This window comes from Vespula vulgaris, chromosome 5 (assembly GCF_905475345.1).
Source record: "Vespula vulgaris chromosome 5, iyVesVulg1.1, whole genome shotgun sequence".
In the NCBI taxonomy this organism is placed as follows: domain Eukaryota; kingdom Metazoa; phylum Arthropoda; class Insecta; order Hymenoptera; family Vespidae; genus Vespula; species Vespula vulgaris.
Window position 1 is genome coordinate 4575001 of NC_066590.1, and position 17374 is coordinate 4592374.

The following is a 17374-nucleotide window of genomic DNA, read 5'->3' on the forward strand; positions in this document are numbered from 1 at the left end:
CACAGCGGGAACCTTGCGTTTCCGGTAACGTGTCTTTCCGTTTTAGATTACGCTTATCGCAAATTTATACGAGTTTCATTTTAGCGGACATAGGAGAAACGATTTTATATCCAATACTAAGGAGAAAAGAGATTCGACGAGTTTTAACCAAGCAAGATGTTCTCCAACTTTTCGAGATAACGTCCTTGCCGACTATTTTATTTTATACTGTTCTCTCTCTCTCTCTTTTTCTCTCTTTCTCTTTCTTTCTCCCTTTTATCGGCTAATAAAAATATATTAATTTCTTCTCTATGATATCAAAGTCAACAAGATTTTATTCTTACATGATCTTATTCTTACAAGTTCAATCGAGCGAAAGTTTGCCCTCGGATTCTTTCAAATATTTGCCTCGTTCGTCATAACGAATCGTATTACGTGCGTAGTCGTGCTCGGGCTCATACGTGTATAAATGTATATCTCTTTTAACGAACATGTACTCTGATACGAGTATTCCAGCCTTGACAACGACATTCCAATAAAACTAACGATTTTCGTATTTCCGATTTTGGTCGGGAGTCTCTCCTTGAGATTATGTATCGTCGTGTCCAGTGTTTAAAATGTAATTAAGAACGGAAACTTTGCCTCGCTCATGTAGAAGGCAACTTCCGAAAGAAGATTTATAAATAGTTGCGCGTTCTTTATTATCGCCACGCGTGATTCGTCGAAAGATATCGCATCCATATTCGAGGTGCTTAGTCATACGGCGTACTAGAAAGACTTGGCGAACCGAACGAATGAGTTTGAATAAACATATGGCTTCTCTTTCTTTCTCTGTCTCTCTCTTTTTCTATCTCTGTCTCTTTAACTCTTATTTAGCTATGATTAATTTCCATCGTTATCATCGATAGAACAGAACACTCTTGTCCATGGAACTGTAGATGATAGCGTAATAAAGCAATCTCTTAATGTCTTAAATAATTACTCGTTGACTTTATACAAGGTGATTATTTTTCTTTTCTCTTCTTTTTCTTTTTTCTTTTTTTTTAACATCGCATCATTTTACGATTGCATTGACAAACTAATTAGCAACTCGATTAATCGCGATAATCGCATTTACGAATGACCTTTTTAAATCAATTTTTGTAATATCTTACATATAATGTACACGTATGTGTGCAAGCCTCGTCCTAAACAACGTTTATTTTTCTTTTTACCGTTCCATCGAGATCTAGAGCGTCGTCGTTGTTCGTATACCATAAAATACTATGAATTTTCCTGCTCATCTGGAAAATGTGACGATGAAAGGAAATCCGATCGTTCTTCTTCTTCTTTCTTTTTTTTAATCGCGTTCGCACGATCGCTCGAGCGTATAAGATCGTTGCGCTTATCCTTGGGATTTCGAGTTTAGAAATCATCACGAGGATGAGATCACAGAGAGATGTATCGAGAATAAAAATTGCATCTGCCTATTGTTATTTCGAAAATAACAAGATGGATTGAATTTCTCGCATTTCATAGGAGAGAATACATGTGTATTTTTAAATCAAATATAGAAAATAAGAGATCTAAACGAGTATAGAGAGATCGAATTAGAATGAAGTAACGTCTCGTGTTGTTACGAAGTAGCAACGAGTTTTATCTAACGACGATAATGATCGAATTTTAAAGCGGCAATCAAGAAAAACTATAATCCTATAGATAGGCTAAGCTGTGATTAGTATGCGTGACGCGTAGAAGCGTAAATAAACGGTGCATAAAATCGTTATACCGATTTATGTATGTACGTACGCGTGACGTGTTATGCTTCTCATGCATATCCATTGGCATGCGATTTGAATGCGTGTCTATCTTTGAAATTTTTTTTACTTACGATCTGTCGACAAGAAGAATAAAAGGGTTAGCTCGTATATCGATTTCAATCTTACGGATAGATGCGAACGATAATAATTATTAGTTGCGTGTAGATATTCAGCAAGTACCCACCCACCCACGGTCGACGGTGAAAGTAGGAATGACTACCGCGTACGTATCTACATACTTATGTGCTTACGTTTCTTTATGTTCGTAGGTCGTATGATTGCATTACAAGAACTCTCACGTTACGTTCTAACGTTACGCGTCTATTAATTGATTAAATCCTTAGACGAGACGTCGTTAAACGCCTCCCTCCAGTTTATTTATTCTTCTCCGAGATATACATAATATATCACGATACTATCCGAGAATAATTTTATCTTAAGGAGACAATTAGTTATATTGAAGAACGTTCGAACATGATCTCGGAGTTCATATCGTATGTTTTCATAAAAGATATGCTTTAATAAAACGATTTTGATATCGTAGAAACACGAGAAAAAAAGGAAACCTACTCGATCGAGTTCGATTTGAAGTTTAACATAATACATACATAAGTTTCGTGAACGGTGTTATTATTTAACACAAAGTCAGTGGTTTTTCGGCACGTTGTTTCGCTCGTGCAGCAGACATGCGATCCGTCATCGTCTCTCCCACCGTTCCTCGACGATCGTCCAATGCCGAGGAGAAAAGCCGAAGCCTCCTCGGTCTTTCGAGCCTCTCGCCATGCGAGTGGTGACGCCCCGTGTCGGGTCAGCCTCGCGGATACGAGCGGATACTTAAATAGTTATGTTTACGCGTTCTTCATGATCGTACGTATGCAAGAGCTTTCTCATAAGTTTGTAACAAAGTGAAACCGATTTCACGAGCTTGCTTTTATTACTTCTATCCATTTTTACGAGAGACAAAGAGAGAAAGAGAGTTAAAGTTAGTGAAGAAAAAATGGAAAATATAGAAGGAAAAATTAAAACGTATTCGAATATACGAGAAATCGTTTCGATATTTTCTCTCGAGTATCATCACGATGTTTTGTATTTCTGTGAAGCTCTAACACGTTATCTGTCGTCAGCGTAACTCGTGTGTGTCGTGACAAAGAACGGGAGTGTCAGTTATAAAGAAGTGTTTCTCGCAATCGTATCTTGCGATGACTTTAAGAAGAAACGAGATGACTCTTTGATATAAAGTTTCAATTCTTCTCTATGAAAATCTGGATCGATTTCGAGTTATCGATAATTACTTAGTTCGACTTAGACGTAATACGTCTTTGCGTATTTGGTGATCAATGAAACGAATCTAACGAACGTTTAATCGTTCCTTCGACTAAATTAATATACATTGTGATAGTGTTCGTCGTCTATAATAAGCACGAGAAGGTTATTGTGAAAGAGAGAAAGGAACATTTAGCCGAGCGAAGGTGTTAAACGTATAAGCTCGATGTTCAACAAGGAAAGAAGATATCTCGAATGTGTCTTCGTTCGTTTCTTCGAGCTTCTTCTTACATATTTTTGAATATGCATTGCTACATGCACTACAGCATTTACTATACCATCAAAATCGTTAAGATTTAACGAGGAAGATCTTGCGATTGAGAAAGATAAACGTATCGACAGAAAGAAAGAAAGAAAGAGAAGATATCAGATACTATCGATCGATTGGAAGAAATAGAGAAATCTTGAGAGGAAGGGCTTGAATGGCGACCATGGGAGTTATCATGTACATACCAAGTAGGTAATTTCAGATCAATCGAAGAATGTCTCTCGTTCGAGCTAAACGTCGCTTTATTTCACCGTGTATTTTTCTACGTTCCTCTTTTCGTTCCTTTGCTTCCCTTTTTTTCTTTTTTTTAATTAAGAGAGAGAGAGAGAGAGACGAATAGAGATAATTTTTTCTTATGATTTTTTCCTTTATTCTTTTCTTTCTTTTTTGTTTTTTTATTCGAAATCATCGATCAAGAGTGAGCCAATAAAAACTGTTTTCGTGTTTATCGTGAACACGTTCGTGTTCTCGTGAACACATTCGCTTGCGAGTACATATTCGATTAGTAAATAAATCTTAAAGAAAATTGCACCGTCATCCATAATTTCCATTTTTCGATTGCGTGTGTGTGTGCGTGTGTGTGCGTGCGTGTATGTGTGTGTATATATATAATATATACATACCATCACCTATCGACCCTGACATACGACCGAAAGCCAAGAAAAATATGAATGGCGTCCAACGATCGTCTGGTTACGAAGCGGGAAACACAATACGTATACGTAAGTACGTGTACGTGAGCAAACGCAGGCTTATTTGATCGCGTTATACGTACGAAGGCGCATCACGTGTCCGATATGCCATCGACCCACATGTAACTCAATTTGTTCGACCGATTGATAGGGAACTCGCCACACACAACGAGTTCTTTTTTATCGTCAAATCGGTACATAATATATACATAATGTATAAATATCTTTATATACGTTCGATCTTTGATTTTTTTCTTTCTCTGATAATTTAATTCTAATCGTTCATAAATATTTTCCTTTAAATCTATTTTTGTGAATTCGAAACTACTACTATAATCCAAATTGAAAGTCAAAAAATAAAAAAGATATTATCAGAGATAAAATTCCTCGAACATGGCGGATAAAGCGTTTAATTTTCGTTCGATGTCGATATCGACGATGATTTTTTGCTTCCGAAGTTTTTTAAAAATGCATGTCATTTACGTAATACATTTATGCAAATAAGAATTGCATTATATAATTTTGTATTATATTATCCGTCTTTCATGTGACCGTAAGATATAAAATTTGGCTGTCGATTGGTCATTGATAAGAGAAATTATCGTATGTTATCATAAAGATATCAAAAGTCATGCCAAGTCATCAAATTTTGATAATCGATTTGCATAGCGTCACGATATTACGATCGAAAGAGCCTCGAAAGCAACCAGAGATCGTGTAAATAATAATGTTGAATATTTAATTATAATCTGCTGAGGCAGAACGTAATCGATTCTTATCGATCGCACCTACGAATTTGCATTTCTAACGGACACGGCAGTCACGCGGTTGCTCGGATACCAACGATCGTATCCCGTTTTCTCGTTTGAAAATACCGCACAGTGTATCCAAGGCGAGAGTTAATTATTAATATCGCCTATTTTTTTTTTTTTTTACCTTCATGCCTCTAACAAGAGGTTAATGAACGTAGCTTTCGTTCATTGTTAGTGTGTCTCAATTAAAGACGTTAATATTTCTCATGATCGACGTTGTTAATGTATTTCGAAGAAAAATTATGATGGTCGTTCATTGGAATCGAATAAATTAATTGATTGGAGGAAACAAAAATCATAATTTATCTCGTCATCTAGGAAATATAACATCGTCATCATCGTCATTATTATTATTATTATTATTATTATTATTATTATTATTATTATTATTATTATTATTATTATTATTATTATTATTATATTTATATTTTTCTTTTTCTTTTAATCTTTCTTTTTGTATTTCTTTTTATTTATTTAATTTTTTATTATACTTTGCATAATAAAATCGGAAATATATGAAACGGTATTAAAAAAAATTAAACGGCGACCGTAAAACAAGCATAAATAAAATACGTTCGACAAGAGCTTATAAAATCGAGTAATATGTATTACACGTTTCACGTTTCGAAATATCCTTTTGCAAAGGTATTCAAGATTCATAGAAATAACGCGAACCAACACCTCTTTAAGCACTTGATATCAATGACTGAAACATGAAACGAGTTACGTGTTTATATCTGTCCCGCGATTTGACCATGATGCGCTCAATACATACTTCTGGGAAATTCCTATCAACATGCGCTCGTTCATTGACGATAATCATCGAAGATTCCCACCCGCGTACAAGTACTCGTTTAAAGTCCGAATACAACTATTATTATCCGAAGGAGATAAATAATATTAAAAAGGAAAGATAATCGAAATGGAGAGATCGTAGAGCGTAAATAAAAGCAAACAGTTAGTTCGTCGTTTGTCGTTTGTCAACAATTTCTTGCGCAATTACGAACAAGCAAGCTTGAAATGACCGATATTAAAAGACATATACTCTATAGCGATCAACGATACATGCATATGTATATATAAATATCGGTCCATATTGGCGGACCTTGAGCCTTCTAATTATTTGTCTTTTCGTTTAATCGATCGATAAATCTAATGTCTTCCTGTTCGAGAAGAAATATACCATTGACAGCGTAGTCTTGTTTTTTAACATACGTAGATGATACTTCAAATATCAGCTTCGAGTTCGATAGCGCAGTTTCGTGTATAGCATTCACAGTGTGTCATTGGTGCTGATCATGTAAAGTGAATTTGCTAGGAGGATTCTCTCTCTCTCTATCTCTCTCTGTCTCTCTCTCTCTCTCCCTCTCGGCATCTTACGGAACCGGTTGTAGAAAATGTCACGATTGCAAAAAAGTCATTTCAGTTGATGTTAGTACGTATATTCACGGATTGTTCGTTTGACGAGCACGAAAAAGAAGTTTTCTGAAATTAGAAAATCTATGTCCATTTTGACGCATATGTTAGATGCGATATTTAATCTTTGCTTCGTAAGAATATAAAGGAATTTCGTCATTCGTATCTTAGGATGAAATTATTGTTTCTTGGTTCATTGCGCTTATGACATAGGAATCTTTTAATCTCGTTGATATTGTTTGTTATTAAAAGAACACGAGATAAGACGACTAAGAAAACTATTTTCTTGTTTCAGGCATGTACACCATGCGCATGCTGGACAATGGTAGCAATAACGCATCTGGGCCAACCGGAGCGGCTGCATTGCCAGGAGTCCAAACAGCCGGTGGTACCACGTCAACAACGACGGCCCTGACGAGCGTGACGAGTTTACCTGCTGTCACAGACGAGAGGATGGATGCCTCTAGCGACAGTGCCGTTAGTAGCATGGGCAGTGAACGCGTGCCATCCCTCTCGGATGGGGAGTGGATGGAAACTGGATCTAATTCCAGTCACACGCAAGCTGACTCACATTACACCATGGATTATGCTAGGTACATGGAAAAATTTCATTGAGATAGGTCATTCTTCTAACAGGAAGAATGTTTTTATTGAAGGAGATATTTACATGAAAATATCCAGACTCTTTGATTATTTAAAAATAAATAAAACGTCCTAATCTTATCTTCTTATATCCGCAAGCAAGAAAAATATTTAAATGATTTCTCTACATTATATGTCGAATCTCGAAATTATATTTTTTCTTGTCTTCTTTCTTTTTAGTAAGTACCGAATGCCTTACGACTGCAGTTACTCCGTTTCCGGAAGAAACGCTGGTTCACCAAGATGTCAACCGGAAAGGACCGTACCGCCGGTTGCACAGAAAAAACATCAAATGTTCGCCAAACGATATTTCCAAGAGCAAAGCACCGGTTCGTAGAAAATTCTCTTATAAATATGAAAATTCATACGCGTTCTCTTGATAAATATCTTCCGATAAAATGATTGAACTAAACAAGATTTTTCCTATTACCTATTGCGTTTTATAGAATCTCTGACGTATATTAGATTCGTATCTCGTTTTTCTTTTTTTTTTTTCACGTAACTGCTAATGCATTCAAATTTACAAAAACAGCCGGAAAAAAACGAGTATTTGAATAATATCATTGTAACTCCTTTTCTATTTCTTTATCTATTTCTTTTTCTTTTTTCTTCATGCAGGATCACCTTTAGGAGGAACGGCGCATCCAACCACCCCTATGAAATACGAGTATGACTCGCATACAGTCGGTGCTGGTGCACCAGGCAACGCTTATTCCGGTCCGATAGAAGGTGCAGCCGGTCCACAGTCCGAAATTAAATATAGTTGCAGTGTCGACTTTACTCGTCATCAATCTGGTAATTATTTTCGGAAATGATGTAGAAAATAAGTTAGATATCTTCTCAATGATGTCGCTGACGTATATAAATTTAATTTGTTTTTCTTATTTTTCTTTTCTCTTGTTATTTTTTTAGGACGATCAGCCATCGAACACGTTCATCATAATCATACTTATCACTTGCCCGCTGAAAGTTCAGCATCTCTCCAGCGTCCTCTTTCTCGTGATAAGAAAGGTAATAGAATATCTTGAAGTCACGTTGATTTTTTAAAATCAATATTTAATGTCATGCTCTATGTATGTATGTATATATATATAAGTGTGTGCGTATGTGTAACGTGTTTTGATTTTTTGGAAAATTTAGTACGAAAGAACGAGAGCGAGGAACATTTAACACGGGACGAGAAACGTGCGAGAGCGTTGAACGTGCCGATCCCAGTGAACGACATAATTAATTTACCTATGGACGAATTTAACGAACGTCTAAGCAAATACGATCTCAGCGAGGCACAATTATCTTTGATACGTGATATCAGGAGGCGAGGCAAGAATAAGGTGGCAGCACAGAATTGTCGCAAACGTAAACTCGATCAAATTATCAGTCTTGCCGACGAAGTGAAGGAGATGCGCGATCGTAAAATGAGACTCATTCGGGAGCATGATTTTATGCTTCTTGAAAGGCAACGCGTTAAAGACAAGTTCAGTCAACTTTATCGCCATGTTTTCCAGGTCAGTAGAAAAAATTATTATAGTCTTATAGATAATATCTACGCTTTCTCTTATGCGTTTTTTGCAAACGTATTATGTTTACATACTTTTGTAAGATCGTTAGATTATTTACGTACGCATTTAATTTAGTTATATAAAATTATTAATAACTGTTATTAGCGTCCAATGATATAAAAGCGATTAGATAAGATAATTTGGAGAACCGCTAATTATTCGTATATTTATATAAATCAAATAAAAAAATGTTGCGGTAGTAAATATATAATTTGTATCTTTTTAGTCTCTTCGAGACCCCGATGGTAATCAATATCATCCATACGAATACAGTCTTCAGCAATCTGCCGATGGCAATGTCTTGCTTGTACCAAGAAATCAAACCAATCCTCATCATCCATGTCCTTCATCAATGGAACCGAAGACAAAACCAGATCCTGAACACAAGGAATGAAACTGTTAAAGGATCGTATTATAAAAACGATTGGTTATTCAGGAAATATTGCTGTCGTTGTACAGCGAATAGGTCCATAAGGACTATTACAACGTTAACGATGATGTTGACTACGAGCTTTGTGTTAAAGCCAGAGACATATATTTGCGATACAATCCTTTTGTCGAATGGACTTCATGACTTCGCATTTGACATATTTTGCACGCTATTCGATTGAACAACGAATTTGCCAAAAATCGCGTATTAAACTTATCGGAAGAGCTACGTAATATTATATATATATATATATATGTGTCTGTATATATATATATATATATATATATATATATGTACGTTTATCGTGTACATATTTATCAAAATATTGAGGATTCTGGATAAGGAAAGAAAAAGAAATGATCTACGATTTAGGTCATATAATGACCAAAAATGATGATAAAATTGCAGACGTAATATATATGTTATTCACATTGAATGTATCTTATCAGTGAAACTTACGTCAAATGTTATATGTATATGTATTATGTATATTCTTTTTTCAAAGAGCGAAGTTTCGAGCATGAAAGTTCTATAATCGAAGACCGATGTTTCTAATGTAATGTCTTCACCAGATTTGGAGAACTTATATAAAACGGTATGAAATAAGAATATTTGTGTACCTTCTTTTGTTGCAGCGATTTTACCAGTATGGTTGTTTACGAAAGACGTTTACGTGTTCACTTCAACTACCTCCATAACTTTGTATGCTAAATTATCACCCTGGATTTGCATATTGTTAAAACGAATAAAACAGCACGATGGTAAAGTGTCCTAAGAACAGAAAAAGTAAAATGAACTTGCACAACGGACGACAGACTTAATGATGATTACTTTTGGACTTGGTTCTTTTCGCAAAGTTTAAAAGTGCTCAACTTTACGCGTAAATTATAGACGAGAATCGCCACGATCAAATCAGTGCGCAATTGATCTCTTATTCCAGTACTCTTCTTCCTGCTTTATGCTTAGGATACATACATTAGTTAACTTTACCAAGTGCAAGTACGCACTGTTGTACTTCTTTCACAATAAGTGATTATGCTGTTTTTTAATTCCTTTGTCCTTAAAAACAAAGGTTTATCACATTTCGATATGATTATATTTATCTATGAATATTATACATACATATATAACGATTTTGTCGAAATGTGTGATTAGTTAATGCAAGCCATCGATTATGACTGCAATTTAAAATGCATGAAAAGGCCAAAATCTATGCGTTATTCGCATGATTTATCAAATGTGCATAAATTGAGGATAAAAAGTAATTTTTTTCTTCCTCTTTCTCTTTTCCTTTTTTCTTTCTTTCTTCTTCTTTTTCTTTTCTTCTTTAATCAATATAGAAAATAAATATGCGAATAATACATGGACTATAATACTAAAATTCTTTTAAGTCAAGATTATGCTCCATCTGAGGATTTAAAGAAATCAAAATTCAGAGATAATGCTCTGAAAGATGATTCAAATGCAAAGTTATATCTGCATTTAAATGGGAATAAAGTAAGCAAAATATTGGGTGATAAAAGGCAAATGATCGAGACATTGCTCAAGTATTGCAAAGTTATACAATCTGATCTGTAAAATGCATTGATTTTCACACATAGTAATGTCGCTTTGAGAAATGTTTTAAATTGTTTAGATAATATGTGTGATATAATCTAAATACGATATATAGGAAATGATACAATTTTATGAGTACATCAAGGATGAATATGCTGTACTGCTACAATATCGAGTATTCATTAAAATACGAACAAACAATAAATACAGATATTTTTATAAAATAAGAGGTGAGAAATGTTCGAGTATTTCACATTTGCCTTTTTATGTATATATTGATGTAGTTAGTATAATTTTCTATAAATACTATAAATATAAATAAGACATATATATGTATTTATGTATATGCTTACTTGTATATATAAATACATATACAAGAAAAGTAATAACTGGATATATATTGTAACATTAAACAACAAAAAGAAAATGCAGTTTATGTCGATAATTAATAATAATAATTATAATAATCAGTCCTTTATTAACATTTACATGCACGATTATATTCATACTACTGGGTGTAGGATGCCTTTTGCTGTACCGTACTTTGCAAGCAGAGATTTTACCATTGAAATTCTTATGTAAACTATATACACAAATACTCTGCTTTGCTACTGTATAAATAAACCTGATTTGTACGGAATTGCATAAATACATTCAAGATCTCCATCTGTCATTAAATTTCTATATTGTATAAATAAATTGAATAAATCACTGGGGAAAGTACCACAATAGTCTGTATATTACAATTGGAGGAAGACCTTTAAATATATATATATATATATATTTTTTTTATTAACGTTTTATATATAAAATCAAATATAAACGATAATTCTTTTGAATAAATAATTTATCCGACAATAAATATTTTAATCCATCGTTATAAATGTATAAAACGACGTATAAAAAAAAAAAGAAAGAAAGAATTACTATTTTTGATTATTTAATACGTTTGAAATTATGATAAGAAAGCGGGTAAATGAACAGCCAATGAGATCATCGCAGCCGACATCACACTTTTGTCGTTTACGCGAAATCAAAGCTCAATCTCATTCTGACCGTCGAAGGAGCAACACGTGTTTTTCTTTTAGATTATCGAATGTCTAGATTTCCCACTCGTATCAAGATAAAAACTATAAAAGATATGTCAGGTATTAAAATTGCGCCTTATTTCATTCAATACCAATATATTCCACATTCGTAATATAAAGAACGTACAAGGTAAAAAAGTAAAAAAATGTCGACAGATATAATTAGATTAAAAAGAAAAAATTGTTTTCACTTTCTTGTGCGTATGTTTCGACACGACAATACATATTGTTTATTTATAATCTTATTAGGTCTCTATACGCAATAACCTCTACGTTGCGTTACTTATGTACATTATAACAGTTGTTATTCGTCCTTATAAACGTAAGTACTACCGAGCTAATTGGCTGCGTCTAGTTTCACGTTTCATTTTCTGATTTTAAGTTTTGATGGAATTTGTTGTTTAAATTTGTCGATTTGTTGAAAATGTTAGCGTTAGGTATATATATATATATATATATATATATATATATATTTATATATATAGTCTATTATTCGTTCCGAAGAATCGTCGCTAATATCGTGCAGAATAAAAAGATGGTAAAATCGAATCCTACGATTCAAAGTGGACAAAAATTTTCATCGTATATCTATCGTATACATAGCTCGTGGTTTTAACTTATTTACTAATGGCGACTAATTCATGGTTGAAACGCATTCAAAATGCCAAAAAGACCGCAATTATACAAGATGGTAAGATAATTTTTGTATGTAATAATGTTCTGTTGTTAACCTTTTTGGAAATTGTTATATTAATTTTTGTGAAATATTTTCGATATTATTTAATATGTACACGTGTTAGGATAATAGTGTAACCTGAAAAATGTTTGATCAATAGTCAACTGTCATGATCACGAGCTATTTAAACATAATGTATAACATTAATATTAATTTTCCATCAGATTTTTATAATCATAATTTAAGATATTATTTTTAAATGATAATTGTTGATATGTTGAAAATTAATAAGTCCGACATGTTTTATGTCATATTATTTCTTGTTGAGAAGCTTATAGTTTTATTGAATATTCGTATAAAGTTATATTGTTTTCATTTGTTTTATATTAATACTTAATAATTACGTAGGGAAAAGAAAAGTACATTTTTTAATGGAAGATGGTAAAGAAATGGTGGAAGAATATCATATGGATACAAATGTATTAGTACGTAGGGCATGGAAAGAAAAAGGAAATTTCGTTAAGAATACTGATTGGGTTGTGGAAGTAGGAGATCCAGAACTTAAACAGAATAATATAGAAACTTATGGGATACAGGAAAGTTCAAGCGCTGTATGTATATTTTATTATCTATTTTTAGAATAATATTTTTAAAATTACATTATTTAAAAACACGATCAAATATCATTCTAAAATGTGTAAGTTCAAGTGATCAGATATTGATTAATCTTAGTTTTTATATATTGAATATGAATATCATATATTTAACTAATTTTATTACTTAGTATTAGTATGTTGTGTCAAAGAAATTTTAACGATAAGTAGAAATATATTTTCAGCCATTTATTACTAGGAGAATTACAAAAACTGCTTTGGAATGGAGAATTAGGAATTTACCTTATCCAATATCAGTATATTCTGTAACAGCTGAGGATGATGGTACTATTACTATACGTACGAGCAACAAAAAATATTTTAAGAAAATAAAAGTTCCAGATTTAGAACGTATTAATTTAATACCTGAGCAGGATAGAATTACATATACTCATCAATATAACACTCTTATTATCACGGTATGATATATCTTAGCTTAATTTCTTAAAAGTTTAATGTGAGGATAAGATTTGATACTTTTAGTACAAGAAACCACCTGCATTATTGGACTTGGAGAAAAAAATATTAAACGAAATTTTACCATTAAAAGCAACAAAGGAAGGAGAAGTACAATGCCCGACGAGTTAATAAAAATGATTTTCTTTATAATCCTTGTCCCTGATATTGCCTAAAAATTAAGAGAGTATTATAGTTTCTTAAAATACTCATAGCAAATGTTCAATAGTTGCTTTCGTGACAGTATTATTATGCTATATATATATATATATGTATATATATAGAAGAATTGATTGAAGCAAATTGTACAATATTACATAAGTTTCTGGTGAGTATACAAAATTACATGAATTGAAATTTTACATTGCAAACTAAAGAATTTTAGGTACATTAGCAAGAAACAATATCAAGAATCTTTAATACTACATATATTTATTTAAACAAACTATGTTAGATATTACGTACATTGTATTACTTTAGTTTCATTAACAATAACGATTTTTGAAAGTAATAACAAATATATTCTGGAAGATCCGAAAGATCTTTACATTATTTTTAAGAAACGGTATTATATATATATATACATATATATATATTTATATATATATACGTTTATTTATACAATTTGTTAATATTTATCAAAAAAGATAGATATAAAAGTACTATATATACAATATGCTTAACAAGTTTATGTAGAGGTTACTTTCTAATAATATCGGGATAGGTGCGTTATATTTAAATAGTTAATTCGTATATAAATTATATCAAAATAGTTTGTATTTATACGTAAGAATATGAAAATATTATATTTTACATATCGGTCGATAATAGTTTATATGGCAGAATTGGCCAATAATGCTTTGGTCGAGTGACGCTGTTGCGCGCGAAAATCGAGAGATCGATCGATCGTTCTGCGTCGCGACCGTCCAAGAGTGCGTTTGTCTGCTGCGTGCATGTGCTGTGGTTGTGTGGTACTACGTTTCGGTGTAATGCTTTTGATTTTCGGGTGAAAAAATTTCCGATCTAGCAACGATTATGACGAAATCTGTACCCGACAGGTGAGTCTCGCATACTTTTTACTCGATGATACGGCGTAAAACAACGTCGAGCAGCTACAAGTGCTTGTTTACGCGAACGAAATGGAGGTCACATTGTTTTCGAGGTTAGGTTGTGACGCTTCGTTTTGCAACTACGGCGCATCGATGCTTCTTAGCATAATTTTCTAACGAAGATTCTAAAGGGAATAATTTTATATTCTTGATAATTCGCATAGAATTGTAAAAATGATTTTTCTGTAAATGTAATACGTAATGGGAAGGGTGTATTATTTGACGCGACATACATACATGGTGGTTAACTATGTTATCGACCGACAAAAATGCGCGAATTTCTTTCTCGTATATTCGTCTCAATTGAATTCGTTTGATCGTTTAAGCAGCAAGTATAATAAACGATCAAACGTTATGTAGTATCGTATATACGAATTCGATTAATGGGGAAAAACGATAGACCTCTTTTTTTTGTATTGACCATATAACGATTTGACGCGAGTAAGTAGTTTGTAAATCTTGCGTTACGAGGCGCTGTATTCGGGAAAGCAAAAAACATTACACGCCAGTTGAATCTGATTTTTTTTTGTATTTCGTCGATCTTATATATATAAAAAAAGAAAAAGAAAAAATGTATTTTTTCGTTCTTTCCCAAGAGCAAGAGTTATCTTGTCACAGTAGGTGGAATTTTATTAAATTTACACGACGTTCAAGATTCAATAGGATTCGAGAAGAAACTTTCGAAGTGAAATTTTGGGAAATCGGTCGATCCTAACCAAGATGTCTCATTCGTGATGTTGAATCGATAATAAATTTACGAGAACGCCTAATCGGAGTTAGAAACCGTATCGTTAGAGACACATACGTAGTATAAGCTAATTTCGTCAGCAATCTTATCGTTCTCGAGAGAATATAAATATAACATTTAAATATAACATTAGTAAAGCTATTCGTTTAACCTTTTATTTATATGGTGTTATAGATGGCTCGAGTACAAACCGTACGGAGAAGTGATCAAGGGCACGAAAATTTTGCCGTTTAAAGTACCGCTAAAGGAAGTAAGTATCGTAATAAATCAATAAACATGCCTGTAATCTAGCTTTACTTGCGAAAGTGTACTCGTACCGAGGGGACCACGCAAGTGTATTGGTTCGTACGTGTAACACACGACCTTTCTTTCGTCGATGAGTCGACGAAACATAAATTTGTAAAAGTACATTAACGTTATCGTGTTTGTTTTCGAGCCGATAGAAATCTGTTCGAGTATTTCGAGTAAAAGTAAGAGCAAAATCGAGGATCGAGATCTTCCATGTGGATTCTTAAAAAATATGTCTCGAACCACGTAGATCATTTTTTTTCTTTCTCTCTCTCTCTCTCTTTTTTTTTTACTGTTCTCTCTCATTCTCTAAAAAATCTTCTAAATTTTATGTTTCGCCGAGAAAGAATGTTCCGTCTCCGAATTTTCGGCATATGAATTTATAGAGATTTCGCGTGAGGAGGCACGCGTTACTTGGGTCCGAAGGTCGCTTATTAGCATAGGCGCTGTATCGAATTTACTAAAGTGACTAATTAATATGAGATTCATGAGAAAGTTTTCGTATCCAAGAAGAAGTAAGAAAAAGTTTGTCGAACAAATTTGTTTTAAGTGGTCATTCGTTATAGCTATTTACGTCACACCCTTATCAATTAATTATTAACGATCGTGCCAGACGTTCAAAGGATTACGATTTGCAAGTTTTCAAGGATATATATACATAAGTGTATACTGCGAAAAACGTTCTCGCACGTGAATATATCGTAGAGAGATCGATGATGCCTTTTTGGATAAATTTGCACGCTGCTATAAGCTACGTAGTTTCGAAGAATAAACTTCGATACATTTTATCGTAGAACCTTTAGAAAGAGAGCGAGAGATAGATAGATAAATAGATAGATAGATAGATAGATAAATAGATTCTTGACAAATAGAAATGTTATTTCGTTCTTCTTGTTTATACGTTTGTTTACGCACTTAAGAGTAACCAGAATCGCGTGGGAAGAGTAAACTCGATATAGCGGTATTTCGATGCATATCGCGTATTTCGCTTTTAGCATTTAGATTCAATCGAGTCGCTTAGAAAAATGATTCCTTTTCTATCCAATAAAACGCGACAGTTACGGTATCCGTTATCAATGCTAAATATTGGAATAGTCGATGAGAATGGAGCTTTTACGCAAACTATCGAATGTCGTACCAAGAAAGTCGCATACGTTTTCGTGCTTTGCATTCGAGAATGATAGCCGATGCCCACCTTCTCCTTCTTTAACGTCGTGTAGACGTTTTACGTTCTCTTTTTATCCTTTATACCTCGCACTAAATCAAAGATCCTCTTCGCGGGGGGGTCCTGGCGGTTCCACCGGGAGAAAGATAAGATCAAGTCGAATTCCTGAAACGGAGGATGCCGCAGGTACATCCCCCGTTCTTTTTCTTTTTTCTTTTCCTTTCTTTTTTTTTGTCTTGTTTTCTTTTCTTTTTTTTTCGATTCTACCACGTATCTGTAATATGCGTGTATGTATACGCATATGCGTATGTATAGGCATACTTATACATCTCGGCGTGGAGAAAAAGATTACTTTTAAAAGGGAATCAACGGGATCATATTAATTTGTCTGGAATTGGATTTATTCGATTCTTAAGAGATTCCACAGGGGTTAGAATATCTCAGTTGGTCGATTTCTATTTGTTGTGGGAAAGATATCGTGGATGTTATTTGTAATTAAAAGCTTTTTCGACGATTCTTCAGGACAGCAAGAGTAAATAAAATCAAAACAGACCGAGCGAAACAAAACGAAATAAAACAAAAAAAAAAAAACAAAAAGAAAGAAAAAAAAAGAAAGAAAGAAGAATCTATTCTAGTTTTCTCAGCGTAGATTCGTTGTAGAAGAGACGAGAAAGAACACAGGGAAGCAACGGAATCGAATTTGTAGGAAGCCAA

At 33.4% G+C, this 17374-nt stretch overlaps 3 protein-coding genes across 17 annotated transcripts in view; all 3 read left to right on the forward strand.

Annotated features, from left to right (window-relative positions):
- The window catches only part of LOC127064306 (segmentation protein cap'n'collar), an 83854-nt gene extending 72654 nt beyond the window's left edge, over window positions 1-11200 (forward strand). For all 10 annotated transcript variants that reach the window (XM_050995211.1, XM_050995207.1, XM_050995206.1 and 7 more), the window contains 6 exons: window positions 6585-6882; window positions 7112-7260; window positions 7550-7726; window positions 7844-7942; window positions 8072-8436; window positions 8717-11200. In XM_050995211.1, coding sequence (XP_050851168.1) covers window positions 6585-6882; window positions 7112-7260; window positions 7550-7726; window positions 7844-7942; window positions 8072-8436; window positions 8717-8884 — 1256 coding nt within the window. In that variant the 3' untranslated portion in view covers window positions 8885-11200. The remainder of the gene's footprint in view (window positions 1-6584; window positions 6883-7111; window positions 7261-7549; window positions 7727-7843; window positions 7943-8071; window positions 8437-8716) is intronic.
- Window positions 11201-11470: 270 nt separating this feature from the next.
- Window positions 11471-13558, forward strand: LOC127064323 (protein DPCD). Of its 4 annotated transcripts, none has more exons than XM_050995266.1 (5): window positions 11471-11695; window positions 11815-11887; window positions 12650-12852; window positions 13080-13313; window positions 13378-13558. In XM_050995266.1, the coding sequence occupies exons 2-5, from the start codon at window positions 11851-11853 to the stop codon at window positions 13480-13482; spliced, it is 579 nt and encodes a 192-aa protein (XP_050851223.1). In that variant the 5' UTR covers window positions 11471-11695; window positions 11815-11850; the 3' UTR covers window positions 13483-13558. The 4 variants fall into 4 exon arrangements, with proteins under 4 accessions (XP_050851223.1, XP_050851222.1, XP_050851220.1 ...); XM_050995265.1 differs by having other exon boundaries at window positions 11471-11625; XM_050995263.1 differs by adding an exon at window positions 12051-12256 and having other exon boundaries at window positions 11484-11887.
- A 623-nt stretch (window positions 13559-14181) lies between these two features.
- The window catches only part of LOC127064313 (RNA/RNP complex-1-interacting phosphatase-like), a 52402-nt gene continuing 49209 nt past the window's right edge, over window positions 14182-17374 (forward strand). For all 3 annotated transcript variants that reach the window (XR_007781626.1, XR_007781627.1, XM_050995231.1), the window contains exons 1-2: window positions 14182-14408; window positions 15382-15457. Coding sequence is in view for 1 of the 3 variants with exons in the window: in XM_050995231.1 (XP_050851188.1) it covers window positions 14386-14408; window positions 15382-15457 (99 nt within the window). In the remaining 2 variants the exon portion in view is untranslated. The remainder of the gene's footprint in view (window positions 14409-15381; window positions 15458-17374) is intronic.